At 51.7% G+C, this 26015-nt stretch overlaps 9 protein-coding genes across 9 annotated transcripts; 3 read left to right on the forward strand and 6 right to left on the reverse strand.

Moving 5' to 3' along the window:
• Positions 1-49: 49 nt before the first annotated feature.
• CC1G_00765 (hypothetical protein) lies at positions 50-1922 on the forward strand (the record flags this gene model as incomplete). The annotated part of the gene is made up of 4 exons (XM_001831166.2): positions 50-143; positions 223-443; positions 506-742; positions 825-1922. The coding sequence occupies 4 exons, from the start codon at positions 50-52 to the stop codon at positions 1920-1922; spliced, it is 1650 nt and encodes a 549-aa protein (XP_001831218.2).
• Positions 1923-2952: 1030 nt separating this feature from the next.
• On the reverse strand, positions 2953-5770 carry CC1G_00766 (ubiquitin carboxyl-terminal hydrolase 5; the record flags this gene model as incomplete). Its single annotated transcript, XM_001831167.2, has 11 exons — positions 2953-3159; positions 3246-3308; positions 3388-3529; positions 3589-3608; positions 3757-3933; positions 4001-4083; positions 4139-4385; positions 4446-4507; positions 4557-5250; positions 5299-5439; positions 5621-5770. The coding sequence occupies 11 exons, from the start codon at positions 5768-5770 to the stop codon at positions 2953-2955; spliced, it is 1986 nt and encodes a 661-aa protein (XP_001831219.2).
• Positions 5771-8173: 2403 nt separating this feature from the next.
• CC1G_00767 (hypothetical protein) lies at positions 8174-9743 on the reverse strand (the record flags this gene model as incomplete). Its single annotated transcript, XM_001831168.1, has 12 exons — positions 8174-8345; positions 8403-8413; positions 8477-8537; positions 8592-8652; positions 8711-8771; positions 8824-8871; positions 8922-8930; positions 8982-9193; positions 9246-9261; positions 9326-9487; positions 9541-9562; positions 9619-9743. The coding sequence occupies 12 exons, from the start codon at positions 9741-9743 to the stop codon at positions 8174-8176; spliced, it is 960 nt and encodes a 319-aa protein (XP_001831220.1).
• A 2493-nt stretch (positions 9744-12236) lies between these two features.
• Positions 12237-13379, reverse strand: CC1G_00768 (hypothetical protein; the record flags this gene model as incomplete). The annotated part of the gene is made up of 4 exons (XM_001831169.2): positions 13322-13379; positions 13194-13266; positions 12661-13131; positions 12237-12602 (listed from the first exon to the last, which is right to left on the reverse strand). Exons 2-4 carry the CDS (start codon positions 13263-13265, stop codon positions 12237-12239), a joined length of 909 nt encoding a protein of 302 aa, XP_001831221.2. The 5' UTR covers position 13266; positions 13322-13379.
• Positions 13380-13555: 176 nt separating this feature from the next.
• Positions 13556-16251, forward strand: CC1G_00769 (origin recognition complex subunit 4; the record flags this gene model as incomplete). The annotated part of the gene is made up of 5 exons (XM_001831170.2): positions 13556-14980; positions 15030-15734; positions 15822-15930; positions 15988-16143; positions 16244-16251. The coding sequence occupies 5 exons, from the start codon at positions 13556-13558 to the stop codon at positions 16249-16251; spliced, it is 2403 nt and encodes an 800-aa protein (XP_001831222.2).
• A 406-nt stretch (positions 16252-16657) lies between these two features.
• Positions 16658-17980, reverse strand: CC1G_00770 (Alg5-prov protein; the record flags this gene model as incomplete). The annotated part of the gene is made up of 3 exons (XM_001831171.1): positions 16658-17011; positions 17067-17720; positions 17921-17980. The coding sequence occupies 3 exons, from the start codon at positions 17978-17980 to the stop codon at positions 16658-16660; spliced, it is 1068 nt and encodes a 355-aa protein (XP_001831223.1).
• A 675-nt stretch (positions 17981-18655) lies between these two features.
• CC1G_00771 (hypothetical protein) lies at positions 18656-19506 on the forward strand. The gene is made up of 4 exons (XM_001831172.2): positions 18656-18864; positions 18919-19005; positions 19061-19099; positions 19153-19506. Exons 1-4 carry the CDS (start codon positions 18667-18669, stop codon positions 19351-19353), a joined length of 525 nt encoding a protein of 174 aa, XP_001831224.2. The 5' UTR covers positions 18656-18666; the 3' UTR covers positions 19354-19506.
• Positions 19507-19928: 422 nt separating this feature from the next.
• On the reverse strand, positions 19929-22399 carry CC1G_00772 (hypothetical protein; the record flags this gene model as incomplete). Its single annotated transcript, XM_001831173.2, has 7 exons — positions 19929-19994; positions 20056-20219; positions 20271-20400; positions 20489-21127; positions 21182-22045; positions 22170-22234; positions 22306-22399. The coding sequence occupies 7 exons, from the start codon at positions 22397-22399 to the stop codon at positions 19929-19931; spliced, it is 2022 nt and encodes a 673-aa protein (XP_001831225.2).
• Positions 22400-22839: 440 nt separating this feature from the next.
• CC1G_00773 (hypothetical protein) lies at positions 22840-25429 on the reverse strand (the record flags this gene model as incomplete). Its single annotated transcript, XM_001831174.2, has 9 exons — positions 22840-22963; positions 23019-23052; positions 23111-23941; positions 24003-24446; positions 24500-24959; positions 25016-25123; positions 25181-25220; positions 25275-25296; positions 25348-25429. The coding sequence occupies 9 exons, from the start codon at positions 25427-25429 to the stop codon at positions 22840-22842; spliced, it is 2145 nt and encodes a 714-aa protein (XP_001831226.2).
• Between the last annotated feature and the right edge of the window lie 586 nt (positions 25430-26015).

A 26015-nucleotide genomic window follows, 5' to 3' on the forward strand; every position in this document is an offset into this window, starting at 1 on the left:
ATTTGTATAGTTCAAGCTAGTACTTGAAAGAAAGAAAGAAGAAGGAATCATGCAAAACTTTGGCCATGACTTTTCGAGTGGGAACCATAGACGGATGTTGGAGAAGAGGCAGAGGCAGGTCATTACGACCACAATTACCGGACGTGTGTATTGTTCTTGTCTTTGCTCGCTGTGTGTGGGGTGTCTGATGCTTGAGCTGCTGCTGGTGCTTGGGCTGGTTAGCCTCGACGACTGTGACGACCGTGGCGACTGTAGTGAGGCCCCCGTCCCTGCCCACCCTCATTCCAAGGCCGAGACCAGGTGACGACGACGATGAGGATGAAGACGAGGATGAGACGACGACGCGTGGTACCTCAACGTCGCGTGCAACCACCACCACTACCGAAAGCAGTAGTTCAACAGCCATCTCACGAGCCTTGAGCAGCTCCGCCGCCATCTCCCAGGTATAAAGTCCGCAATCTCGCTTTTCAAGGCCTTTTCTCAAGAGTGTTTTGTGATTTTGTAGACTCAGCGTCCCACTGCCTCGAGCGACCTCACGTCTCTACGTCCCAGCGCGTCCCTTGTCCCGGAGATACGCACTGTTACTGAGACCTACACTCCTTCAGCCTTCTGCAAGTGCGACAGATGTTCGCAGACAGGAGTTACAACGGGAGCCCAGAAATCAGGAGGAACCATCGCTGGTATCGTCGCCGGCACGATCTTTGGCTTCATCGGTCTCGCCATCTTCACCGCCTTCATCGTCGTATGTGGATCCTTTTCCTCCCTAAAGATCAGCATACCTATTTTGATTCCTCTTATCCTCCGGCGTTGTCAATCTTCTATAGCGTCACCTACGAAAGCGAGCTCGAGATCGCGAAGAATGGGATGCAGCCAAGTTCCGTCGCTCGGCGCTCATGCTCAACGATGAGAAGAGTCAGCCTCCACGCACGCCTCGTCCACCGAGCATGATTGAACGTCGAGCACAGGCCAACGTCAACTCGGTCGTGTCTGTCCCAAACCGCGCCTACCCCTTCTCGGATACCGCCTCGCAGTACAGTCGCGACCAACCCAACTTTGGGCAACCCGGATTCGATACCCGCGGACCTGCCACTCCCCAGCCTTATGGTTCGCCCAACCCGTACGGTGCAGCACCAGTTCCCTACACTGGTCAGAATATGTATGGTCAGGGTGGAGACAGAGGGTATGGAACTGCGTATGGAGCGGCGGCAGGGTATGGAGGTCATCCTCATCAGCAGCCACAACACCACCCTCAGCACCCCGCCTACACCCGTCTCGGCCACAACAACTCCCCTGCGCCCTTCGCCTCCTACGCTCCCGGTACTCCCCAACCTTCTCATCTCAACCCGCACCTGAACGTGGGCCCAGCCGGCCCAGGCACAATGTCCCGCGCCAACACGACAGCGAGCAACCTCCCCAACCCATTCTCGGAGAGTGCACCCGTCTCGCCACGTTCCTCCGGTGCCTCGTCGTCTGATAGCGGACACGGTCGTCCTCCGCTCCCACCGAAGCCCGAGGAGTACCTGACAAGGGCCCATGGTGACGATGATGCTCCACCGGCGTATACGGATGATGGAACATACGCGAAGCTTCAAAGGGATGTTAAGAATCCGGTTGTGATGACTGTGGAAGGTACGACGTCGGGAAGCCCTGCATCCGCTGCTCCTGCTCCCGCTGCGCCTTCCTCCACCCCTCCTCATGCTGCTGCAACGCCCCCTCCGGCCCCAGCTGCTTCGTCGACGCCTCCTCCAGCTCCAGCTCCGGCTCCGGCTCCAGCTCCCGCTTCGTCTGCCGCCCCTAGCACCACCGCTACCACTACTTCTTCCACCACCCCCGACAACACCAGCAACGTAGGCGGCAACAAGGCCCGACCTATCTCCTCCCACACCGTGTACGATCCAAGCGACGCCTACGGAGGCATGTAAAACAGTATACCAATGTTGACTTCTTTTCGAAACATCCATCTTATTTCTCAACCCTTTCTCCCACTTGTTTTCTTTCCTTCGCTGGCCCCGTTTGATCCACGTGTGTGCAACGGCAAAACCTACGAGCTGGAGGGCTGGTTTCTATTTGCCGACCACTTCTCCCCTTTTTCCCCCACTTGCGCCTTGAAATCGTGTGAACCTCTATCGCGTTTTTCTTTGCGTGTTATCTTTATTCTCTGTTGTGTTTGCCGTTTTCCAACTTTTTGTTTTGTTGTTGGTCCTTAGATACCCCTCCAGCGATCGAGTTACATGTTAGCATTCCTCTTTCCTTTTAATACCCCCTCTTCCAATGTTTTTTCATTGTTTCCAATAGGTTTCCAATAGGTCATCCTACATGCCCATTTCCGCCCGCCTACTCACAGCATCATCATATCCCTCCTCTTGACCTCTTATATTCGAATTTCGAAGCTAACCGCTACCTCCGCCCTCATTTCTGCCTTTTCTTCCTCCGCTCTTTTCTCCTCCTTCACGGCCGGTTAGGTCTCCCATATATTCGAATTCGTCCCCCTTCTAATGATGTTTGCTGTTGTTGTCTATCATAGTACCTCCCTTCGTCTGTCTCACACCCATCATGTCCCCATTTCATCCCTCATTTCCACGTTTCGAGTAACCCTCCGTCGCTGGTCTACTCCATTTCATTTTTTACTTAAACTTTTAAGCTTAAAGCTTTGTTTGAGAGTTTCTCAACTATTCAAACAACCCTGTACATATTACCATCCTGTCCCCACACAGATACCAGAGTATACCAAATACGATTCGCTGGTTTAAATCATTGGGGTGTTTGACGTCCTTCATTCAAGGTTTCTTTCTTTCTTTCCTTCGGTGCCGCGCGTTTCATGACGTTCCGCCTTCTTTTCGTTCCTCATCCGAACTTCCGGTGACCGACTCACGAGCGGGGTCTGATCGCGAATTCGGTTGATACTTTCCTTTCACCGTCCCTTGGAACCCGGTTCGAGTTCGTGCCAGGTCGTCAAAACCTCTCATAAAGGAGTGGCAACACCCTAGAAGTACGCCTCGATGCAGCCGGTATGTACGTTTCGAATAGCTCTTTCACCGATTCGTCGTAATAGAGTTGGACGTAGTCCCAGTCCATGGTGAAGAACCGGACGTGGTCTTCGAGGTTGTTCGTTCCTGGGTCGTGTTCGAGTTGGAGGTGTCGTCCGAATTGTTTTAGGAGCTGGTGAAAGGACGGTGGAAGTGGGGTACGTAGTGGAGAAAGGTGTAAGCAAAATGAGGAGTGGAGGGAGTCGTGGATGTACTTACTTCATCGACAGTAAGCTCCTCATCGATTGTAATTGCAAATTCTGGGTCTTGTTTCCGATCCATCTTTGCATAATTAGTGTAATGTGGGCATTAATCCCTATTACTTCAGACTGAAGGCGTAAGATGTTCGCAGATTGCTTACCTCACGATACAGCTCTCGCTTATCGAGAGAGAATTTGGTGGTATGCTCGTACGGTTGAAACAAGAACGTAAGCTTGCGAGCTATTTGGGTGTAAACTTCCTCTAACGAGTGCACCGGTCCTCGATCTTCGTATTTCTTGATCCTAAAGCCAAAAACAGACATTGTTGGTCAGAGGTCGAATCGAAATTTAGTGATGCGTACTCTTCGTCAGAAAGTTTCCTCTGGAAACATATGATGTCTCCATTTAATGATCCGGTGTTGACAAAGGTGTGTTCTGGCTCCAGAGGCTCAAGCAGGTGCGGGCTCATTTCCTATGTCAAGGCATTCGGCGGGGTGAGGGTCGGGGGACAGTAATATCAGGAGTCCTACCCCGTATAGCACCAGGTCCGTGTCAGCCTCCCACCCCATTTTGTGGTTAATTATGGGAACGAGGGTCTGGACGTCGTCCGTCCCAGAGACCTCCACGGAGCCTATGTAGGAAAGGCGTTGCTGTTCTATGTCAAAGTACTTGAGGAAAAGTAGAGCACTGTGTGGGGGCGCGTGGCCCTAAGTGGCTCGGATAAATTAGTTTCTTCAGAACTTAGCTTACGGAGACCTGGCAGGTCCTACATACCTTTCCGACATATACCGCCAAGCCTGGTTGCGGGAATACTGGCTCTCGTGAGCGACGGTAAATGTGGTAAACTTTCTTCATGGCTGGAGACATTGGTCATGCGGGTCAGCAAACAAATGGTTGTAATATAACACTCACTCATCTTTGAATCTTCTAGCTCGGTATTGGGTCGGACTGTTCCATTCTGTCGACAAACCATCACCCATATCCGAAGACCATGGGCGGGAAAGTCGAGATACCGTGCCACTCTGTTCTTGAATTCGCCCAAGGTTTCTTCGTACTTTGCATAGAGGCGAGGGATTCTGACGCTAGGATGCCCTCCGATGTAAGAGGTGTCGAACAAATCAACGCCAGTGTGGCGACGCATTACATCGTCTGTGATAAACTGAAGAGGCAAAATCGCAGTTAGACATAAGAATTAACGAGAGAGGGTGCGAGTACTTACGGACACAGGGTATGTGTTGTCTTGGTCCAGACTTCCCTCTGGATGCCTTACACTTCTTTTAACTGGGATCCGTTAGCCTTCAGAATCAATGCTTTGGGAATACGTGCTTACCGATATGTGGTGGGACGGTTTTATCGAAATCATCAAATTCGCCCAGGACTTCGGTGATCGATAAGGCTCGTACATATGTCGCAATCTTAGCCTTGCTGCCCCAGCGACCGCTGATGGGGCCCTCGCATGCCGTAGCCCTCGCATGTTCGACGAAGTGTAGCCATTCGTCAGACCTGCAGCGAGGGGAAACCATCAAGGTGTATCCCTCGGATTGCCCTCTTCCTTGATGGAGCGTCGCGCCGAATAGGCGATAGACTGATGATTGGGAGGTCACCCTCCCTGGATTCGGATCCATAAACTCGCCCAGGTCGATCTCTTCTGGGAGCTCGAATGATTCGTTGTCGACCCGAAAGACGTTGTCGTTCTCGCCATCCAGCTCGAAGAGGGTCAGCCCAATCTGTAGAATTGGAGGAAGTTCTACAAAAGTAACTTGTTCTCCCGTTGATGGGCTTGTTCCAGTCGGCAGAACATATGGATCGCTGTCGAACTGGTGTGTGGTTGTAAAGTGGAGTAGCGAGTCGCGCAGAGATTTCATCTTGTGGACGCGAACTTCCAGAGCTGAGAATAACTGGACATCTGCCTCAGAAGGCCATCGGAGGAATGCTAAGCACATACCATAGAAATCTTTGTATTCTGAACCGCGTCTCATCTTCCCTCGAAAGAGATTTTCGACAACACCTTCCGCGGGACTTCCCTGTTCATCTCCGGTGAGAGGTGGGAAGAGGATGCAGCTTACTCATACCTTGAATGCATCCTGTAGCAACGGGAGGAAGGCCTCGTTGAATACAATTGGATCATAGGATATCGTGCCATCGGACTTCCTCCATCCAAAGCATCGCGTTAGTTCGGTCGTTTCTGGTACAGCTTGTTCAGTTTTCACGACCTGTACGTAGGCGGTTAAATGCGCCTTTACCAACAGGTATTCCCTTCGTGAGAAGGTAGAATATCTTCTGCAGCGCCAATACGACGCTGTGTCCTTCAATGTGGCGTTCAGTCGCGACCGAGTAGAGGGCCTGAAACTGTGGGCGATTCCCCCCAAAAGAGTAGTGTCAAGTTGGACTGACCTTCCTCAAACGCCCAATGAAGAACAGATGGTGTAGATTAACATTGATATACTGGGTCCATCCTTGATTCAAAAGGTACCCAGTGACAAAAGGGAGCGGGGACGATTTGACTGACGCTGCCGCAGTCGAGCATGTACCCGATTGCTTCATACTCTTGTATTTCCACTGCTGTATGTGGTCGTTGGAATGGGCGTTGACAGGGACCCCTCGGCGCCGTGGTGAGATCTTGAGGGGCTACGCGACAACCATGGTGACGGTGCGGAATGGCCTGCCTCGTGCTGGGAATGGGGAGGACAGGGGCTCTCTCTTTCCTTTCCGGGAGACCTCATCAACCCAGGTTCAGAGGTGTCGCTGCTGCTCAGAGCTCTCGAGGAGAGCCAAGCAGTGAGACTTAGGAGTTGATATACTGCTCTAAAATGTTATCGTGCAGCTCTGCTTGTCCAGAGTGGCTTGCCCGCTTCGAATACATGACATCTGGCGTTAAGCGCCCAAACTCAGGGGTGTTTCCCGATCCAAACTGTTGAGGATAGAAATACAGGGGGACCCCAGGCCTCAGGATTCTACCAGACTCATATCTAATGCATTGACCTTTCCGCGCAAGTGGCCATTGTGACGGTAAGGTCTGATCGCTCGCTCACGTTTTAGAATCGATATTGTAAGACGACAAGCCTGACGCTCACTGCCGCTACACCAAAAGGCAACATGACTCAAGAGCTTAGCTCTTGAGCCACCGTCAGGTATATGTGCACGTTATGGGAACCGTGGTAAGCCACCGGCCTTACAGATATCATTCGAAGATTGAAGTCTTGCCCGCCGGCTATCGACAGGATTATCACGGTGTCGAGCGTTCAGTGCTTTGTATACATTGCAGGGAGGTTGCGAGATGGGCAACCTATGATCCAGAGGTCTACGGAGTCCGACCGGAAGCTGCTTGAACTTAAAACCTTGAGGGTTCGATTGTTCCGTCAGATCCGAATGACTCGCCAGAACGGTAGGAAGAAGGAAGACGACCGATGGGTCTGCACCATTGTACCAGAATCGTTGGACTTGTGAGGCCTTGGGTAGCACGACTAGTTTGAGCTCGAGTTGACTGGGCATTCCGTTGAATTGGTAACCTCGTGCACAGAATAGCGCTGTGTACACGAACGGTTTAGATCTGGTTGAACGTCATGCCTGTCAGCAGCTGGGATAAATGCTGGGTAGAGGATCTGGACCTTGTTTGCGAAAGTACCTACATACCCAGGGACGACTCGGCCGCCTCAGGCGGTAGGCGCTGTGTTACATTTCTTAGCATGGGCAACACCATGAATGAGACAAACCCCGCAGAGAAAGCAAAGCCCCAAAGCGGAAACCGTCATAACAATGAGGGTGACCTGAAGGTAAGGATTCTGTCCGGTGCCGACTAGAGCGCGTGAGATGAGATGTCTCCTAGTAGTCTTGGTACATCATCGTGGATAGGTGGAACCGTCGGTCAACTGAAAGAAATCTGCGGAAAATGCCAGTATTAACTGCCCTTCAGGACCTCCGCATCCGGTACTCTGGAAGCCTCCCACAGCACCGCGAGTGGATTGCAGCCGACAGCTCTGGTCTAGGGCAAGAACAGGAAACTTCTCCCCACAACAGCGAGACGCGGGTAAACAGCAAAAAGACCCAGAGGAATAAGAATCAAAAAGTGAGCCCATCTATGCGGATAATATCGTGTATGACCAGCAGATTCAAATAGGCACTGATCTTCCAAATTGGCCCGGGTAAGGACGACGGTGTTTCCAAATTGAAAAGACGCACGTAGGAGAACCGACGGCCACAGTAGCGTCAAATCCAGACAGAGCCGGCGCTGCGGTCGACCTGGAATTGTCCCTGAGCCCTCTACGGTCCGATCACCTGGCGGGTGAGATCAGCGATTGCATAGGCGTCTTTTCTGACGAGGCAGCCTCGGCTCGGTTGAAGCTGGAACTGGGTTGGCAGGTTTCAATTGGAGGACATCATGGGCCTCGCAGAAAACAAACCCTTCCGTTTATTGGGTTGACGGTGGCGCAAGGTTAACGTATATATACGCACCATTCGAATTTGAGGCCGCGCCTCATCCAATGGCCCACAAAGCAAGCGACCTGCTTGTCTGCGTTACGACACAGCCGTTATCACACAATGACAATGGGCGGACAATACCTTAAAGCCAGAACGTCCTCAAAGTCAGGATCTGCGAAAAACCAACGGGTTCCAGGATACAGTTCTCAGTGCCACGAATGAGCCGGCGACGGAAGACGCCTAGCCTGGATCGGGGTTACCTTGTCAGCCACTTATGAGCACACAAAGTATGCTCGGCGAAGCCTCGTCCTAGGAGATGGAGCTTGCAACATGCGTTTCGTAACGAAAGATGAATTCCTGAAAGTCGACAACAAACGAACGTGAGAAGTATTTTGAAGAGTGAATGCGAAAGCGAATGATAGTGGAGGTGAGTGTGGTCACTGATACAAGTACAAATGAATGAATGTCTGGCCTGTGTACATATTAATGAAAGACATATGTCTGGGGGTATTAAGTCGTAGATGATGTCTATTTGGGAAGTGTCCGGAGGGTATGGGTATGGCTGGAAGGCAGGTCCTCTTCACTGTCCATGAGCCACATGTCCCGTTCCGTGGTGGCGAGGGCCTCGTTGACAAGCATGGAATGCTCTCTCCAGAGTTCTGTCTCTGTTGGGGAGACTTTCCGTCGCAGTTGAAGAATCCTGAGAAACAAAAGGTTTAACGAAACGAATATTGTCGATTGGACAAAAAGCACTTACACTCGACAAGCCTATGTCAAGGATCCCGCAACTGTCAATGTTTCATCAAGGCAATGAACGGACCAAATGCTTACCACTAGGTTGGGGACAACCAAAATCAGAGGGAGACCGACGCCCGTGTGATAGCTTGGCGGTCTATCGAACTGTCAGCGCACGGTCGATATAGTAGCGGGAAATGTGAAAGCATACTTAAAGAAAGTGATGGCGGCTGCGGCATTCACAACCGTGACCGTCACGAAGGAGCTCAGACCTTTCAATAAGAAGCGTCAGCGGTTGACCTCGAGGGGATAACTCGAGGAAGACATTACCTTGTTTGATAAAATATCGAGTGAGAGAACCCCCGCGATGGTCGCTCTCCCTTTTACAGTACTGTTGTGGACGGTTTTGATAAACTGCGTGCAGCACAGGGAACCGGACTCACGATAAGAACCGTCACCAATGACACCAGATCCATGAGGACAGCCGCCAGCTAGTTCAATCGTCAGATTGGCCAGTAAAGGACATGATCTGGTTGCTTACCATCGAGAACTGAAGGGATAAGGATCAACAAATCATTTTCAACTGAGGGAAAGGACTCACTCCTATACGCAAGCCCATAACATCCGACCCATAATCCGGGAAACATCCCGATTCTCCTCCGAAAGCCCAGTAGAAAAGTTTTGGTGGCATCTTGACGCCAATGCAGAAGGCCCAGAGGTCAACTCCAACCAACGCGACATAACACATGCTCAGAATGGCGAGCACAGTGGAGCTGCGTCCTGAGAACGCGTACGCCCTCATGAACATAACGGCTGTCAAGAGAACTCAGTTATACTGCCCCGCGAATATGTGAAGAAATCATACCTTGAGGAAAGAATTGCTGAGATATATGGTAATCAGGTGAGTATTATGGAGTGCATTTGGTGATGAAACACGCCACTTACGCAAGGAGCGAGGAGAACGTGAATAGGCTTCCCACTGCGTGCGCAGAGCGCCTCTGGGTGATCCAGCAGATAAGCCCACATTACAACAGGCCAGAGGAGGAGTGGGTAGTAGCGGCAGAGAAGATAGGCCACTTTTACAGAGTTCCATTTGGCATGGTAAACCTGCGTTTCAGTCATGAGAGCAGGATTTTTGCCAAACGCGATTCGAGACGAACCAAACGAATTTCTTTTTCCAACCTGCAGCACCCAGAGGAATTAGCACTGGGACTGGATATCAGAGTGCAGTGACTCACCCGGTGAACCACTCATAAATCTGCAAGGCATATACGGCTCCGATGGCATATCGTGCTTCTTGTATAGCATTGGCACCCCAGAGAAAATCGTCTGGCCAGTTAGTATAGACGAGCTCTCCTGGCATCGTTCATTGGGGCCCACTCCGTGTAGAGACGGATGGGGGGGAGGGCCACTGGGCGAAGGTGGGGGAGGAGAGGCAAGGGCAGGGGAAGTGGAAATGTCGTGAAACTGTTGCGTTTACCATTCTTGAGTTCGATGTCCGCGAATGACAGATTGTGGTGAATTTAGTTAAATGGGGAACACGTCTGAATAAGGGCCTCACCATCGCCTCCCTAAAGGCTCCGAAAGCCTCCGTGAGCCATCAATCATCCTGTTCGGCTCCCTGAAACTTGAGAGGAACAGCTCCGATTGGGCTCAAGAAAGTTTGAGAGTATGTAGTAGCAATATAACAAGTAAGTAGTACCTTGGAAATGTCCCTAGAATTGCGAGGTTCTGCGGCATCAATTAATGAAGGGCTTTATGGATGCTTTGTGTGGGACGATACTGTGAAGATCACGGGTAGTATGAGCAAACCCTAAATCATTCCGATCCAGAAAAGCAAACCTATCCCAAACCTATACTGTGGGCACTGGGACATCCATGGGCGAGCCACCGCCTTTGTGTAGCGCTCGATAGGACGTTACTGGTCTACTTCTCAATGGAATGACCATTGTGTTAGGGGTGGATTCAGAACGATTGAAACGCCAGTTGTTCCTTCGTTGACCGGGACTCTACTATCCCAGGGCGCTCCAGTCTGCAGATTGAAGCGTCGTTCCCATGAGGTACATAGGGAAGAGTCGCAGAGGAGACCTCTCAGTGCAGTCGTGGAAGTGAACGATGTCCCCTCTTGGGGTGAAAAACAAAGATTGTTTGCGGGCCAAAAGAGATATGAAGCCAAAGCTATGAACAACCCAAGCTCGTCAGATCCCTTTCCAGTCGACTTCCTCAGAAGGACGCACCGAGATTCGCGCTCTGAGAGCAAGGTATGGTTCGGGATTGGCCTCCCTAGGAGACAAAAATTGCCCACACCGACCCATCAGGCCTTAGGCCTTAGTGCTAACCTGTGAGCCTTCTCTCCAAAGGCGATCTTAATAAAATATTACCAGCAGAGCTCATTTCGCGAGAATGGGACGCCATACCCGGGCTCATGTACCTGAACGGGTCTGTCGATGATCTTCTAATGGATCAAGATCATACGGGAAGCGCTCCGCACACCATTTTCCATCGAGTTTAGCCTATTGCGAAGACGAGGAGTAGAAGGCGAAGCTCCAGACCAGCATTTCGTGGAAGAGCGAGTCTCAGAAGAAAGGGCAACAATCCAGACTGGACGAATTGTGCGGGCTGGCGTTGCCCTTGTTTGTCGGTAGCCCCTATTAAAGGGCGAGCGCGTCCGATTGTCCGCGAGGAAGGTGGGCCATGGCATGGAAAAGCACTAATAATCACTCTGAGACTACTAGACGAACGTCATGGATAACGGAAAGCAAGTCAATTCGCGTTACAGCGCGGAAAGCCAATAGATTGAGTAGAATAACGTCGCGGCACTCCCACCGCCTCGACAACCACTCAGACCTCGCCACCATAGAAATCAACTTCCAGAGTCTCAGCGCACTCCGCCAAAACCCTCATGAGTTGCGCCGCATCTGCCAAGCGCTCGCGCATGGCCGCATCCCTCGCCTCCATCTCCATCTTCAACATCCTAATCTCTTGCTCGTGTCGCGAGGAGGATAGCGATGACCGTTTCCTCTGTGTGCATCGGCCGCGGCTGGGTGTTCGGTGAGCGCTTAGGCTGTTGCCAAGGGTCAACAGGTACGCTCGTCTCGTCCAGCAATTTGGGAGGCGAGTGGGCGGATAAAAGCGCCGGAAGCGCACAAGTGGGCAACGGTTCGGTAAAGGTCAAGTATGACCCTACGTTGGAATGTTGGACTAGAGAAGGGGCCGCATCTATTTCAATGTGTCGAATGGACCTCTAACTGAAGGGTACTTACAAGTGGGCTCTGCAAGCGGAGCAACAGGGCGGGACGGTAAGGTTTCTGGGCGTTGATCAAGAAAAGGGCATACCCTATCTGACCAGGACCTCTCGGTAACTTACTTACTTTTTTACTTCCCAACTTCTCGAACTTCGAAAAGCGGATATAACCACTCGATTGTGATCGCCGTAGGCACCTAAAGGTAATCTTTCGTCTGATCCCGCGACGATGGTGGCCAACCCGGCTCTGTACTCGGGAGAAGATCTGTTGCACGGAGGATCTCTGAACAGGCATCACGGCGTCTCGAAGCTAGAAAGAGATATAAGGAACGGGGAGCCTGCTGCAGGATGGAATGACCGATTGAACCGCAAAAAATTGTGCACTGCCGTCAGTGTCAGTAAATTGAGTCAACAAGTCATCAAGCTGAACCCTTACCTCAGGTCTCCATGGTCGTTCTGGATCGTGAATAATTAGAGCCACCATCAGAACAAAATCCATGATGTACAATACTGACGCTGGGCGCGAGGGATCATTCGTCAATACCACATAGAATTGCCCGAAGACCGAATTCAAACGAATAAAGATATATGTGCAAAAGAATCGCGACAGCTCTACACAATACCTTCGGACTTCAAGCCACCTAAAGCAAGATAAGCAGACCTCTTATCCCTCTCCATTCCAATCCAATCTCGATTGGGGATAGGATCGGGAACCTCCACTCCATACACATACACATCATCGTCGTCATCGACCACATCCATCTGAGATTCTGTCTTTTTAGCTTTGGCTTCAGCTTCCTCTTGCTTCCTTTCGTCATCTTCCCTGGACCATAGTACATCTTGCCAGTTGGCACTGTTGGCGGTTAGAGCGAAGATGTTGGCGCCTGGCCGGCCGATTGGGAGAAGGGATGTGAGGAAGTTGGAATGGAGCTCCGCTTGTGCGTCTGGGTCCATGTATGGCATTGGGAGGTATTCGACCTTGAAATGGATTTCAGATGTAAAGGAGGCGCAAAAAACACTGATTCGAGAACTCTACCTCCAACAACATCCCTCGCATTGTCTCCTTATTCTTCACCATCCCAACACGAACCAACCAATCCGATCCAACTTGGAACACCTTTCCTTCAATATTCAGCTCCGACGCAGTATACAGCGCATTCGTAGCCGATGCCGATGTATTCCTTGTAGTCGCAGCCTGCCGCACGGGCATCCACCTTGCCTTGAGCTGAACCAAAAGCTGCTCTAGGGCACCTGGTGGTCGAACAGTGAGGAATGTAGACCGGTAATGGGTCATCGGTTCCGTAAGACCTCGCTCAACAGCTTCACTCCGTGTTGGTGCACCCGGATCTTCGAGGAGGACAAATACGTTTTCGCCCATCGTCACTGTGAGCATGGTTCGTTCCATCATGGGTGGACCACTCGGTGCAGAATCAGGGTTGTTGGGGTTCATTCCAAACGTGGATCGGTAGGATTTGATAGACATTGCCCACCGGCCTACTTGATACCCCTGGATAAGTAAGTTAAGCGCTGAGGTCGAATGAAAAGGTTAGGGAAGACGCACTTGCTTACATTGTGGTTCACTCGAATACTGTATTCCACTTTGCTGATAGCTTCTGCATCAGCATTCCCCCATCGAGCCATACTTGGAGCTACATCAATTCCTGGTATGTGCAACCAATGTCATTTGGGAGACATACGCTGTGAAGCCCATCCTGAATCCTCAGAATTGAATAAGAAAAGTCCAATGAAGGTAGAGGAACGAGAACAAGAAGCAATGATGGCGTGTGGGAAACGATCACCGAAAGCGGGAGCGTGACACAGATCCGCGTGACTGTGACCGCTCGCGCAAAGACCGTGTCACGCGAAACGGTCCATGATTTCCGAAGACCAGCATCAACGTCGAGCTCATCGTTCCCTGCATCACCCTCACCATGGCAAAGCGAAAGATTGACGCAGTAGACGACGCGACGACGAGAGAAACGCGCAGGACGCGCTCAGCAGGGCGGGCAGAGGCCACAGAGGCTCCATCGAGACGGCAAGCGTCCCCTCGGAAGGCAGTGAACACGACGAAGACCACCGCAACGCGGAGCAGAGCCAAGGGAGAGGCATCCCAAGCCCGAGATAAAGGGAAGGGTAAAGCGGTAGACGAGGAGCCAGTCCCTGTAACACCATCCAAGCCAGCCGTTATACGAACCTACGGACGAACGCCACGGCGCAACCTATTCTCTGTCGAGAACGAGTCCAGAGCGTCGTCATCCAAGGAGAACCAGCATGCCAAACCAGTGATTACCGTTACAGTCCAAGATACCGATGAAGAAGGCGAGGAGACCAGCGACGATGAACTTCGACTCCAGCCCCAGCCGTTGCAACCGACATCTGCCGCACCACAGCGTTCTGCTGGCAAACCGAAACCTTCGGCTGCGAAACCTGAGATCGTCATCACATCCCCAACGAAACCAAAGGGAAGAACTCGGGCCACGAAGAAGGCTGAACCGAATGTAAACCCGCCTAGGACACGACGGTCGGCAAGGGCTACAGAAGAAGAGGTGGAATCGGAGGAGGAGGAGAATCAATTGGAAGCTGCGCTGCTAGCTATATATGAAACTCCAAAATCCAAGCCTAAAGGTCGAGGAAAAGGTAAAGCTACGCCTGTAACACTCCGCCGGACAAGATCGTCCAACAAATTGGAATCGGATGACGAGGACGATGAACTCCCTGCCACGCCCACTCGAAGCAGCGCCAGGAAATCCACACGTTCGCCCACCAAGCCAGCTCGTATTCCTTCCCCACTGAAACCTTCAACACGGAAACGCAAAGCGCAAGAAGAGCCTGAACAAGCCGAGCCCACGCCCGTTGCGTCAGAGAACGATGAAGCAGCCAGCCAAGAAGACGAGGACGTCGTCATGGCTAGCCCTTCCAAACGCCAACGCAAAACCACTGTGCCAGAACCACTACCGAAGACACCCAGCAGGCGCAAGCGCGGTGCTGCTCCTGTCGCCTCACAATCCCAGGATTCGGACGACGAGGCCCCAGCCCAATCGTCTCTTCCAACAGAGGAAGACGAGGAAGCAGTTTTCTTCTCCCCCGTGAAGAAAGGTGCTCGCTCCGGACCGGCTTCCCCTACGAAGGCGAAGGGGATCACTCTACCTCCCCATCTTGTTCCTTGTCTGAATGCTCAGAAACGCGCAGTGTTAAAAGCGTTGCAGAAGCCACCTGTTATTCCTTGCGATGACGAGCCCGAGTTGGACAATGCCGTTGCATATAAACAGTTGACTGATCTTTTGGAGGGTACGATGAAGCGGAACGAAGGAAATAGCTGTCTATTACTCGGACCTCGAGGTAGTGGGAAGACTAGAGTGCGTATCATTCTGTTCATGCTATGTTCTTAACTAAAAACATGTGTAGTTGGTCGAGCGATGTCTCTCAGAACTCGACGCCAAACCAATCATTATCCGCCTCTCCGGCTGGGTCCAAGGCAGCGACCGCCTCGCCCTTCGTCAAATCGCCGTCCAACTCAACCAGCAAACGGGTAGCAACCACTTCGTTGACATTAACGGCGAAGACCAACCAGGGGATGACGAGGACGTCAACCCCTTCCTCGACGACCAACCTACCACCACAGCAGCCACCGGTGGATCCTCCCTCCCACCCTCCTCTCACCTCCCAGCTCTAATCGCCATGCTCCCAACCCTCTCCCGACCGACAATCGTCCTCGTCGACGCATTCGACCTCTTCGCCCTCCACCCCCGTCAAGCCCTCCTCTACTGCCTCCTCGACACCGTCCAAAGCTGCCAAAGTGCAAAAGGCAACAAAGGCCTTGCGGTCATTGGTCTCACCACCCGCGTAGACACCCTTCAGCTTCTCGAGAAGCGCGTCAAGAGCCGGTTTTCGGGCAGGATTTTGAGGGTTAGTGCGGCGAGGAAGGAATATCAGTGGATGAAGATTTTGAAGTCTGTTTATATGGCCGAGATACAGTTGAGTGCAGGCACTGGAGAAGGGGGAATCGACGAAGGAGACCTCGAGGAGTGGAAAGGGATGTGGAAAGAGGCTGTGGATAAGTTCATGGGTGATCCGGGTGTTATACAGGTTGTCAATGAGTCGACGGGGATTGTGAGTGATATGAGGATGTTGGTTAGGATTTTGGTGAGCATTCAGGTGCCTGTTCCATCAACAATAACTCACATCTTTGAGCCGTAGACTCCTCCAATAATCCACCTCTCCGAGAACGCACCCTTCCCTTCCGTCAAGAACCTGACCAACGCTGCCATAGGCCAGCGCTCCCGGCCTCCTTACCCTTTCCTCTCAGGTGAGTCTTTCACTTCTCAAATCCATGTACATGTGCTAACAGTACATACAACACCAGACCTCTCGTATCCCTCGCTCTGTCTTTTGATCGCCAGTCACCACTCGGATGTCAGCGGACACCCCGTCTTTACTTTCGAGATGCTCTACGAGTCGTTCAAACGTCAACTAAGGCTATCAACTGCCGCACCCATCCAACTCCACGGAACAAGCATTGGTATGGTTCGCTGCTCGCGTGAGGTGCTCATGAGTGTACGTCCTTCCTGCTTTTCTTCAGCCTGCCACTCGAACTCATCCACATCCCTGCGCTCATATAGGCCTTTGAGTCCCTGTGCAACATCCGACTCTTTGTTTGTGCTGCAGCACCTTCAGGAACGACAGCCAAAGAGTTCGTCAAGTATCGTTGCGTCGTCGAGAGAGAAGATTTGAAGAAGGCTGTGGAGAAGACTGGACAAGTCAATTTGAAGAAGTGGTGGAATAAGGCGACCTAAGCTCAAGTTTGCTCTTTGGCCTTGCCATTTATGGTAGACATGATTTGAAATGACTTTTCACGCACTGTTGATACCCTCTCTGTATATTCTCGTGTATACGTTGTGTAAGTAGACTTGCTGGATACCTCTGTATCACTGAATTCCCAATCCGCTGTATGTATTCCAGGAACGCAAGACTTATAATAGGTATACCTAATTGTACAAAGGTATCAATAAAAAGATAGATATCTAAGAACGACACTACGCTTTCTTCTTGACCGGTGTCGCCTTCCACACTCCCAACAAATGATTCGCCCTCACAATCAACAAATCTCTCAACATCTGCACCGAGGCAGTGACAACGTTCAACTTGCTCCCTGCCACCTCATGCCATTCGATGGGAACTTCACTAACAGGAATCCGGAGCTGCTTTGCGAGGAGTAAGAGTTCGACGTCGAATATCCAGGTGGGAAGGTGCTGGGCCGGGAAGATATGTTGAGCAGCGGAACGGGAGAAGAGTTTGAAGCCACACTGGGTGTCGCGGATGTGGCCTACACCGACGATGCGGAGGATGGTGTGCAGGCCGTACATGAGGATATTGCGGATCAGCGAGCGCTAAAGGAGGATGTTGAGTTCGGTAGCATAACCAAAGCGGAGGGAAAGAACGAACCTTCACAACAGCTTCAGTCTTCACCAAATGCGCTCGACTACCCACTACAACAGCAGGGGCGTTGTCCTCCCCTGATAGCCCGTTCATCTCCTTCCACAAGAGTTCCAGATCCTCAATCCGACTCGCCCCATCCGCGTCGGCCATTAGCAACCTCTCACCAGCACTATGCAGCATACCGTGTCGCACAGCGCCGCCTTTCCCAATGTTCTTCTCGAGGGTGACAACTTTGATGTCATATTGGGCATACTTCTTGGCAAGGGAGAGGGCAACGTCCGAGGTCCCGTCTGTAGAACCATCGTCGACGATGATAATTTCGACTGTGCGACCGCCAGGACCGGAGGAGGTGGTTGTCGAGGAAGCAGACCGATTTGTCACCGCCGACCCGTTTACGCGTGGTTTCGATTTGGACTTGGTGTGTTGGTTTAAGGAGGGTGTTTTACATGTTGAGAGGTGCTGGATGGTAGCCTCCATCATCACCGGTAGCCGTTCCTTCTCGTTGAACGCGGGGACGACGATGGTGAGGTCCACCGTGCTCGGATCCTCCAGTCTACTGAGAGGCAGCGGTTTCGTGGGCGATACTCGAGACTTGTACTTGCGTTCCGAGTCATGTGTGATTATTGGGGGAGGCGACCAGAATATTAGGGCACCGTAGAGCTGAGAAACCAGGCGTCAGTCCAAGTCGAGGGAGAGCGACAACAAGCGAATGAAAAGTGTTCAGAACAGGGTGAATACCCTGGCCCAGCGTTTTCGTCGTCGTCGCAGCGCACAGTCCAGAATTGAACCGGCCTACAACTCGAAGAACAAGGATGAAAGGGGGCAGTCATCTCGTTAAAACGAACAAAACAACAACTCACCAAGACCAAACCACCGACTGCAAGGACAAGCCCGCCGTAAAGGACGGTCGCCTGGTCCATTGCGTTTCCAGAATTACGAGCAAAAAAAGACAGGGACGGACTAGAGATTGGGTATGATCATGGGCTGGGTATGTATAACTTTTTGGAAAACAAATAATATGAGACACGACGGAGGATGTAACTGACACGACTGCAGTCCATGATGATAAGCCCCGTGAGAACTATGGTCTTGCACCGAGGCACAGCTCTCAGACTCCTCGAGGAACCACAATCAACTTGGCTGATGAGAGTTTTTCAGAACAACCGTGCGTTCGTTGTCGTTATTTTCCGACATTCTGGGTGAACTAGTCTCCTATCTCCAACCAGGCCTGTCTATATGTGTTCTACGCTTGTCCTTCCCATGGTTCTTCCCATCTGCTGTCTAGTGTCCCTCTAATCCCTGGCTTGATCCACTCTGGTTGCAAAATCTCTCGACGTCTGCCCCACTTTTCTACTTCTGGCAACAGCGAAAAAGGGGAAAGGGGCACATAGACCGCCCGTTGGTTGGTTGATTGATAGGCAACTGGCATCTTCCTCTACTTCTGGAAGGCACACGCCAGCGCACAACAACAACACAAAGCCAAAGAAACCTACAGCTCTTCGCTCTGTTTTTCTTTTACCTCGAACCTCCAACTTGTCCGTCACTCTCTTGCTATTCTCGATTTCAGACCCTTCGCTTAATCAATCCCCTCAGCACATCCATCAAAATGTCTGCTGAACCACAACTTGCCGCTGGTGATGCGCCCTCTGTTGAGGAGCCCAAGTTGAACACGGAGGCCAAGCCCGGAGAGAATGGCGCCGCGCACCCAGACGAACCAGCGCTCGACGAAAAGGAAAAAGAGGAAGAGCAGGAGCAAGATGGCGAGGGTGACGACGGCGAGGATAGCGACGCCTACGATTTCGAGGCAAGACTGGTCTCGACCGATTAACATACATTGCTAACGAGCGCTCTCTCACAGGAAGAGCAGCAAGCTCCTGAAGGGGAGGACGACCCGTACGGGGACGTCGAGGAGGAAGACGACCAATACGAGCCCGCTCAGCCGAACGTACGTTTGCCAGACCAAAAAAAAGCGGACCGGCGCCTAACATATCTCGTCCCAGGGTAACAAGGACAGCCTCACCGCCCTCCTCTTAGGCGACGTGAGTCCTCCCATCACTAACTTCCACGAGATCACCCACTGACCTATCCACAGCCTACAGTTGAAGAAGTCGAACACGATGCGGACTACGAAGATGCTGGTGACTACGAAGACGAGGAAGAAGACGAAGACGACGACGAAGATTACGTTGAACCGGTCACCCCCACCACCGCCAAGAAGCGCTCTCTTGACGAAGCCCTAGAAGAGGCTGCCTCCCCTCGCGAAGAGAACGATTCGAAGAAGGTCAAGGCTTGAACACCACCCAACCCCCCTGAAAGCTCCAAAACTGACTGCGCTACTGGCGAACGTGGCTGTCGCACCATCCGCTGACTGTTCGAATGGATCGGGGATAGGGTGCCGCGGCCTTCCTCCCTCCCAGCGCTCTACTCCTCACGGAATCTGCCGAAACACCTTTCTCTATTCTCACCTGGAATCGTGCTATTTACTGCCTCTTTATACGTATATATATCATGGACTTGGAAAAAGCTCGGTCATTTCATAAGTCGATTGGTCATCGTGTATTTTTCTGGTTAGGCCGTCAATCGAGGTTGCTTGTATTCGTTTTGCGGGCTGGAGAATTCGACGGGCGCTAAATCTCAACTACCATTCGTCCCCTAAGATCTTCGCTCACCATTCTGGCTACCCACCATGCCGGTGCCTGAACCACTTGTCATGACGCTAACCTCGTTCAAACAGGGGGCGTTCCCCCGCAATTTCAAAACAAGATATGATCATTCGCAAACACAGAAAGCAACTACAAATTGGGACTAGGTAGTATTATAGTTAATAGGGCAGAGATTGTCAGATGTAACAGGGTTCGTAATACTTCATTAAGCCGCGGGAATGTTGGCATTGATTTCGTCCAGGAAATCTTGAGCAATTTTGGCGTTGGAGACCTACAAAACGGAAACAAAGCAAGTCGTCAAGTCCTCAGATATCAGCTATCTTATCGCATACTCGGATGAACAGGAATGATCTTACCCGTAGATTGTAATGTACGGTCTTGCCATCTTCGATAGCACTGAACCGAAGATAACGAGGGTCCTGCGCAAGGGTGCAACGCATCCCAGGGAACAGAATTACATTGAGCAATAGCGTATACACAGCGTCCTTTCGCATGACTAGAGAATACCGTTAGTTGGCGAAAATAGCAACAACGAAATTCCGCATACCCAATCGTGGATTGTTACCATCTTCTCGTTTCACGTTGATTTTGATGATTCCAGTGCCCCTCTCCTTCCACTGGGTTCCCTGGAGTGTATACAACTTGCCTCGTACTTGCATCAACGTCTCTTCCTCTTCCTCGCCAGTCGTGACTGTCAAAACGTCAGCGAAACATTCGGCGGGGATGGAACGGGAACGACTTGCCTTCCTGTTCTGTCAATTGAACCTTGGGTTCGTCCTGTCCATCATCCTCTTCCTCATCCTTTCCAGCCCTAAGACGCTCTCCGAACGTCGAGGGCTTCTCGTCACTATCATCACCTCCGCTATCCTCGTTGGCCTCACCAAACACATTAACAGCCGGGCCCCTCTCCAGCGAGCTCCTCGAGGAACCGTCAGGACTTCCAGGCCTCCGCTTGGGTACACCAAACGGCGACATCCCGGTTGTCACGTACGACGCAAAAGGACTCGCGGCGAACGAGTTCTCTTTTCGTGGAGGGGATTTGGCGCGTCCAAACTTGGATGGCGTACCCAACACAGGAGATTTGGCACGAGCTACAGACGCGAAGGGTGAAGCGGCGGAACTGAATGCGTCGAAACCCGACCGCATGGGAGGACTGTTGGGTCGGTTTAATGGAGGGGGAGACTTGTTGCGCGTAGCAGTAGCAAAAGGCGAGCTGGTTCCCGCAAACGCGCTGAATCCACCTGTCTGGCTCGATGATTCACCCAACTTGGCGCCAAACCCGGTGGCTGAGGGAGTGCTCGACAATGATGGAGCGGGTGAGGAGGACTTCGAAGACGCGAACAAATTCTTTCCTTTCACGGACGCAAAAGGCGAACTGGTAGACGCGTATGCCATAAAACCAGACTGGAAACGGGAGACGTCAGTCCTATGAGCGCATTCCAAGGGAGTGCCACCCACCAGTTTTGGTACTTTGGGTGAAGGTGGCGATGTTCTTCCGGTCGATGACTTTTCTGGTGGGGGAGAAGGCCTCTTGGTCTCCCTAGGGTTATCATCCTTGTCCGCTTCATCACGCGGCCTCTTGAGGGCCTCCCCGCCTGACGACTCCTTGTTCTCCTCCACACCCGCTTCGGGCGGTCCCTGACTTGTTCCACGTTCCAAAAATTTACGTTTAACGCCCTTCTCTCCACTCTCCGAGTAAGCTCGAAGCCTGGAAGAAGAGGAATCCCCTTGAGCCGCAGCATCACGTCCTCCAATCGCCGCTGCTCCAGCAGTAGCCTTAACGGGTTGTGCTGGAATAACATCCGGCGCCGCTTGAAGGTCTGGAGTCCTGGAACGGGAAGCGTCCCTGTCATCGTGTGTTGTTGCACCGCTGACAGCACCGTCCTTATCAGTTTTAGCATCCGCGCCATGACTTGAAGGTCCGTTCACAGAAGGTGGACTGCCGGAGGTTGCATCATGTTCTCGGTGTGCTTGCGCTTTTTGGCCGCCGTTCTCAGCATCCCCTTGCTGTTGCTGTTCTTCCGAATCCCCCGTTTCGATCTGTTTGCCGTCCTCTTCTCCCTCAGCCGCAGGCATGTCTTCATCCTTCGGATCCTGAGGTGGCACCATGTTCCTCCAGGTGAGATCTTCGACGCCCTGGCTGATTTGTCGAACCTTTATCTTCATTTCGTGTGGTGGCGAAACGCTCATGGGAGGTGTGACTGAATTCGACCGGGATCGCGTCCCCCCATCCTCCTCTTCAACCGTGGTGGAGAGGTATCGTCGGTTCTTCTTTGCTGGAGTTCTAGAGTCTTTCCGGTCGCGAGGTATAGCATCGATCTCCTACGGTGGTGCGAAACCCCCGAAACGATTCACAGCAGGTGAGCTTTTGGATGCAACAACAACACTCAAATGCAACGAGAGCAACAAACGCAACTGAATCAGAATAAATGGTAATAAAACGTACAGTAGCAGAGGGTGTAGCAGGTTCTAATGAGACCTCCCGTTCTCTCTTCCTCGATAGTTTCGTTTCTGCAGCGTCCAACAGGGCGGTCAATATAAACCCTAGCCCCATGAAATGCGGTGAAAGTTGTTGCACGAACCAGATTCAGAGGTGTCCAAGGTAGGCGGGGAAGGCGTCGGAGAGGCGTTCCTCATCGCTTGAGGCAACGTGGGCGGTCGTTGACCGTCACTCATGGTGGTGGAAGGGTTACAAGTTGGAACGAACAAGAGGTAGCGTATTAGTCCTCTCGGCGAAAGCCGACCATACTCCGTCCGCGTCGTCCACAACTGCCACAAATTCACACCCGTCACTTCAACAAAAACATCCCTTGTTCTTTCATCTACTACGTCAAGGGCAGGTACGAAGAAAAAATACTAATTAGAGACTAAATAGTGAAATGCTGCAGACTATACGTAGTGGTGGCGGCGAATGGTATAAGGTATATGAAATAAAGAGATAAAGGGCGGAAAACGAAAGCATAAGAACTAATCAGTAGGCGCAACATGAATAAATACGTCCGTGAAAGTTGAACTTGATACTGTACAATTGCGCGACGGAGCTGAAGATGATGAGTGGGATGAAGTGGGTGGTAGATGTGGGAGAGCCAGGTAGTAGCCCACTGTGAACACTAGTGCTATGAAGATGAAGGGGCCCCCGGTGAATCGGTGGGAGTTTCTTTCAGTAACGATTTCCGGCGCTCTTCAGCGACGTTGAGTATCTCTCGTAAACTCCTTTCCAACACTGGTTTTGTCAACACGCTACAACGAGTAATAGATCAGCATACACCTTCCCAACACCAAGCTAAAAACTCACCGATCGACACCAGCTTCTAGATATTCTTGTTGGTCTAGAAACGACGGATCAATCCCCGGATAACGCGGCATACTACTAGGGAAAGCACATACCACTCAGCAAAGCATTGCCAGTAACACCAACAATGAAATCAGTCCGTCCTAGCTGCCTGAGCCGTTCAACAGCTCGCACTCCAGACATCACCGGCATTTGATTATCCAAAAACACCACTGCAAATTTGTGTTCATCAGGGGCCAGCCCATCGCTCATTCCGCTGCCGGGACTCGGTAGTAACTCTGGCGGTTTCTTCGGTTGCTCCAGGATAGGTCCTAGCTGCTTGGAGGAGTCGGTTGAAGGCGTCAACCCCGACAGACCCTTCACACCCATGATGATGTCAATGGCCATTTCGCCATTCTCTGCGGTGGTCACTTGACATCCTAATCGAGTTAGTATTCGTGTCATCAGGGTTCGGGTAAGAGGGTCATCGTCAACAACGAGGACATTCAACCCAGGGACGATATTGACCGCTGCAGTTGAGGAAGACGGACTTCCGCAATGTGCAAAAGAGCTGTCGAAAGCCGCTAACGGAGAGTAACTGGAAGCGGAAGATGCAACTGTCGAAGTCGTTGTAGGAGGCTGTTTTTCCAACAATTGCCCCGTGTCGGAGAAGGTGGGCGGACTCGGCAACGGAACGTAATTGGGTCGGTTGGATCGCGAAGGTGGTTTATCATGACCTGGGGTAGGGGTTTGGTCATGCGGGGATGAGGAAAAGTCGAGGTCATCGAGGGGAATAGTTTCAGTTTCATGAAGAGGATGTCGAGCTTTTGGTGTGGCTACGTCCGACTCTACTCGTGAAGGTGAAGGATCGTTGCTCGGTCGTTCCGTTCGTGACGTTGCCTTGGAAGAACGTTTTGTATGTCGTTCGTTATCATTGCCAGTTGTTTCTAAAACAAATGGAGTGAAAAGGGTGAGAAATGACTGGGACAAGAATGGGGACCAACTAACCAAGTTTTGAATGAGAAGCATCCTTCAAAGGATCCAACTCCGCTCTCATTGCGGCAAACGCTGCGGTATCAACCGCCACAGCCAGTGGATCATTCAGCGGAGTATCGAACAACCCATGGTTTTGCCTCTTGGCAAGTTCCTTCGCAAGAATCCCTGAGGCGTCCGAGGGAGGTGACGATGTCTCAAGAGTGGCGGGAGGCCCACTGGCCGGGAACGTTTTCCTTCCTACACCGAGTGGCAGCTCCACCCAGAACGTTGAACCTTGCCCAATCTTTGACTTGACACCGAGTCTTCCGCCCGTAAGCTTCACAATTTGCCTAACGAGTGCGAGTCCAAGACCGGTACCCTTTCCACCTAAAGCACGTGTGAGCCGAGTCCCGGTATTTGGACAAGGAGCAGGAAGTTTACCTTGCTGGATGCCTTGCTCCGTTTGATTGAACGCGGCTAGAGGGTAACCGTTGGCCAGATGAGCAGGACCCAGAAACAACGGAACTTACAGAACAATTTGCTATTCATCATATCTTTTGGCCTGATTCCACAGCCAGTGTCCGTAACTTCGATCCTTACGACGATCATTTCCAACGGGGTCTTCTCGTTCCTCGTGTTGAAGTCGTGTTGAGAGAGATAATCTGCCGAAAGGGGACGTTGAGCTGAGATTTTCTCCTTCAGTTCTCCACCACCCATGGTTACGGCTGCTTTTCCTTCGGGTAGTGGGAACACGAAGTCCAGCGGATCTTCATTCTCCAGGAAGCGGGGTCGAGCCAGCTTGGTGGTGATGGTCAACCTGCCCCCCGCGGGCGTAAACTTGCACGCATTACTCGCGAGGTTGGTGATGATCTGACGTAGACGAGCTTCGTCGCCCACGACGATGCCGTCGACATCCGGGTGTCCTTCGATATGCGCACGGATGTGCTCTGGGGTCTCTCCCATGGCCTCGTAGGCGAGGGCGCGGGCCAGCTGTGGAGTTTTGGTAAGCACATTGAAGAAGTCGGGAGTTTAAAAGGGGACATTACCCGATCAATGTTGGGGTCAAGGTCGGTTTCGAATTCCAGGCCCCTAGCATTTGTGGCCAATTGCAAGGGGATAAACAAGGAACGCATAACTTGATGGAAGGCATAGGGCTGGAAAATGTGAGGTTTGAGGTTGATTTAGTGCACGAACGTTGCGTCAAAGCTCACCCGCGAAGCCGATTCAAACTTGCCACTATCCATACGGTTGCTGAGAAAATTGAATTAGCGCCGAAGTAGAGCGGGTTTCGACTCGGAAGCTTACAAGTCGAGGACGTCGTTAAGCACTGAAAAGAGAATGAATACCAACGGGCGTTTCAAGGTTTGGTTTGGCATACCTTTGGACATCATGCTAAGACTGCCGGACAAGGCGTTAAACTCGATCTCTTGGTCCTTTGCGACTGTACCAGAAGCAGCCATATTTTGAACAGCCAGGACTACCCAGGAAAAGAATGATTAATACTTGACCTATGGAAGGCTGCGCAAGACTACCCACGTGCTGTGTTCAGGGGAACTCGGACCTGTGCTGGCGAGAAGGTAAGAACGAGGCGCTGTGGAGTCGTGTCCGCAAAAAACACTTATCATGGAAGACATATCTGTAATGCGAGAACATTAAAAGTTGGACCTTCCACAATATAAGAAAGGCACGTACGATGTGAGGCGCCTTTTGGAATCCGAAGCTTTTCGTTCATTCATTTGCGCCCTTTGCGTCGCCTGGTTGATTTAGGTCACTACAACCACCGCCGCCTATGCTGATGATGGGCTCACCTTGTACTGGTTTTTGACCTGATCGCGTAGGGTATATAGTCGCCGGTCGGACTATCAAGGTAGGTTCAATGCACCAATGACGGCGATGATGTAAGGACCCCTGACTTACCACTTCCCGCATGTAGGATACATAGATGAGAACTGATTGTGGGTTAGAGTTAGGTTAGTGAGGTTAAGGGGGATGGGTCGAAGAATACTTGCAGGAATGGTAAGCGAAGAAATTAATCATGCCTATTCG

This window comes from Coprinopsis cinerea, assembly GCF_000182895.1.
Source record: "Coprinopsis cinerea okayama7#130 chromosome 7 map unlocalized cont3.7, whole genome shotgun sequence".
NCBI classification, from domain to species: Eukaryota; Fungi; Basidiomycota; class Agaricomycetes; order Agaricales; family Psathyrellaceae; genus Coprinopsis; species Coprinopsis cinerea.

What these genes read in the sequence shown, in the direction of transcription:
- CC1G_00771 (XM_001831172.2), top strand. Translation starts at nt 18,667, where the DNA reads ATGTCTGCTGAACCACAACTTGCCGCTGGTGATGCGCCCTCTGTTGAG. An exon ending in GCGACGCCTACGATTTCGAG is followed by an intron (nt 18,865 to 18,918) that starts GCAAGACTGGTC and finishes GCTCTCTCACAG; the next exon opens with GAAGAGCAGCAAGCTCCTGA. An exon ending in CCGCCCTCCTCTTAGGCGAC is followed by an intron (nt 19,100 to 19,152) that starts GTGAGTCCTCCC and finishes ACCTATCCACAG; the next exon opens with CCTACAGTTGAAGAAGTCGA.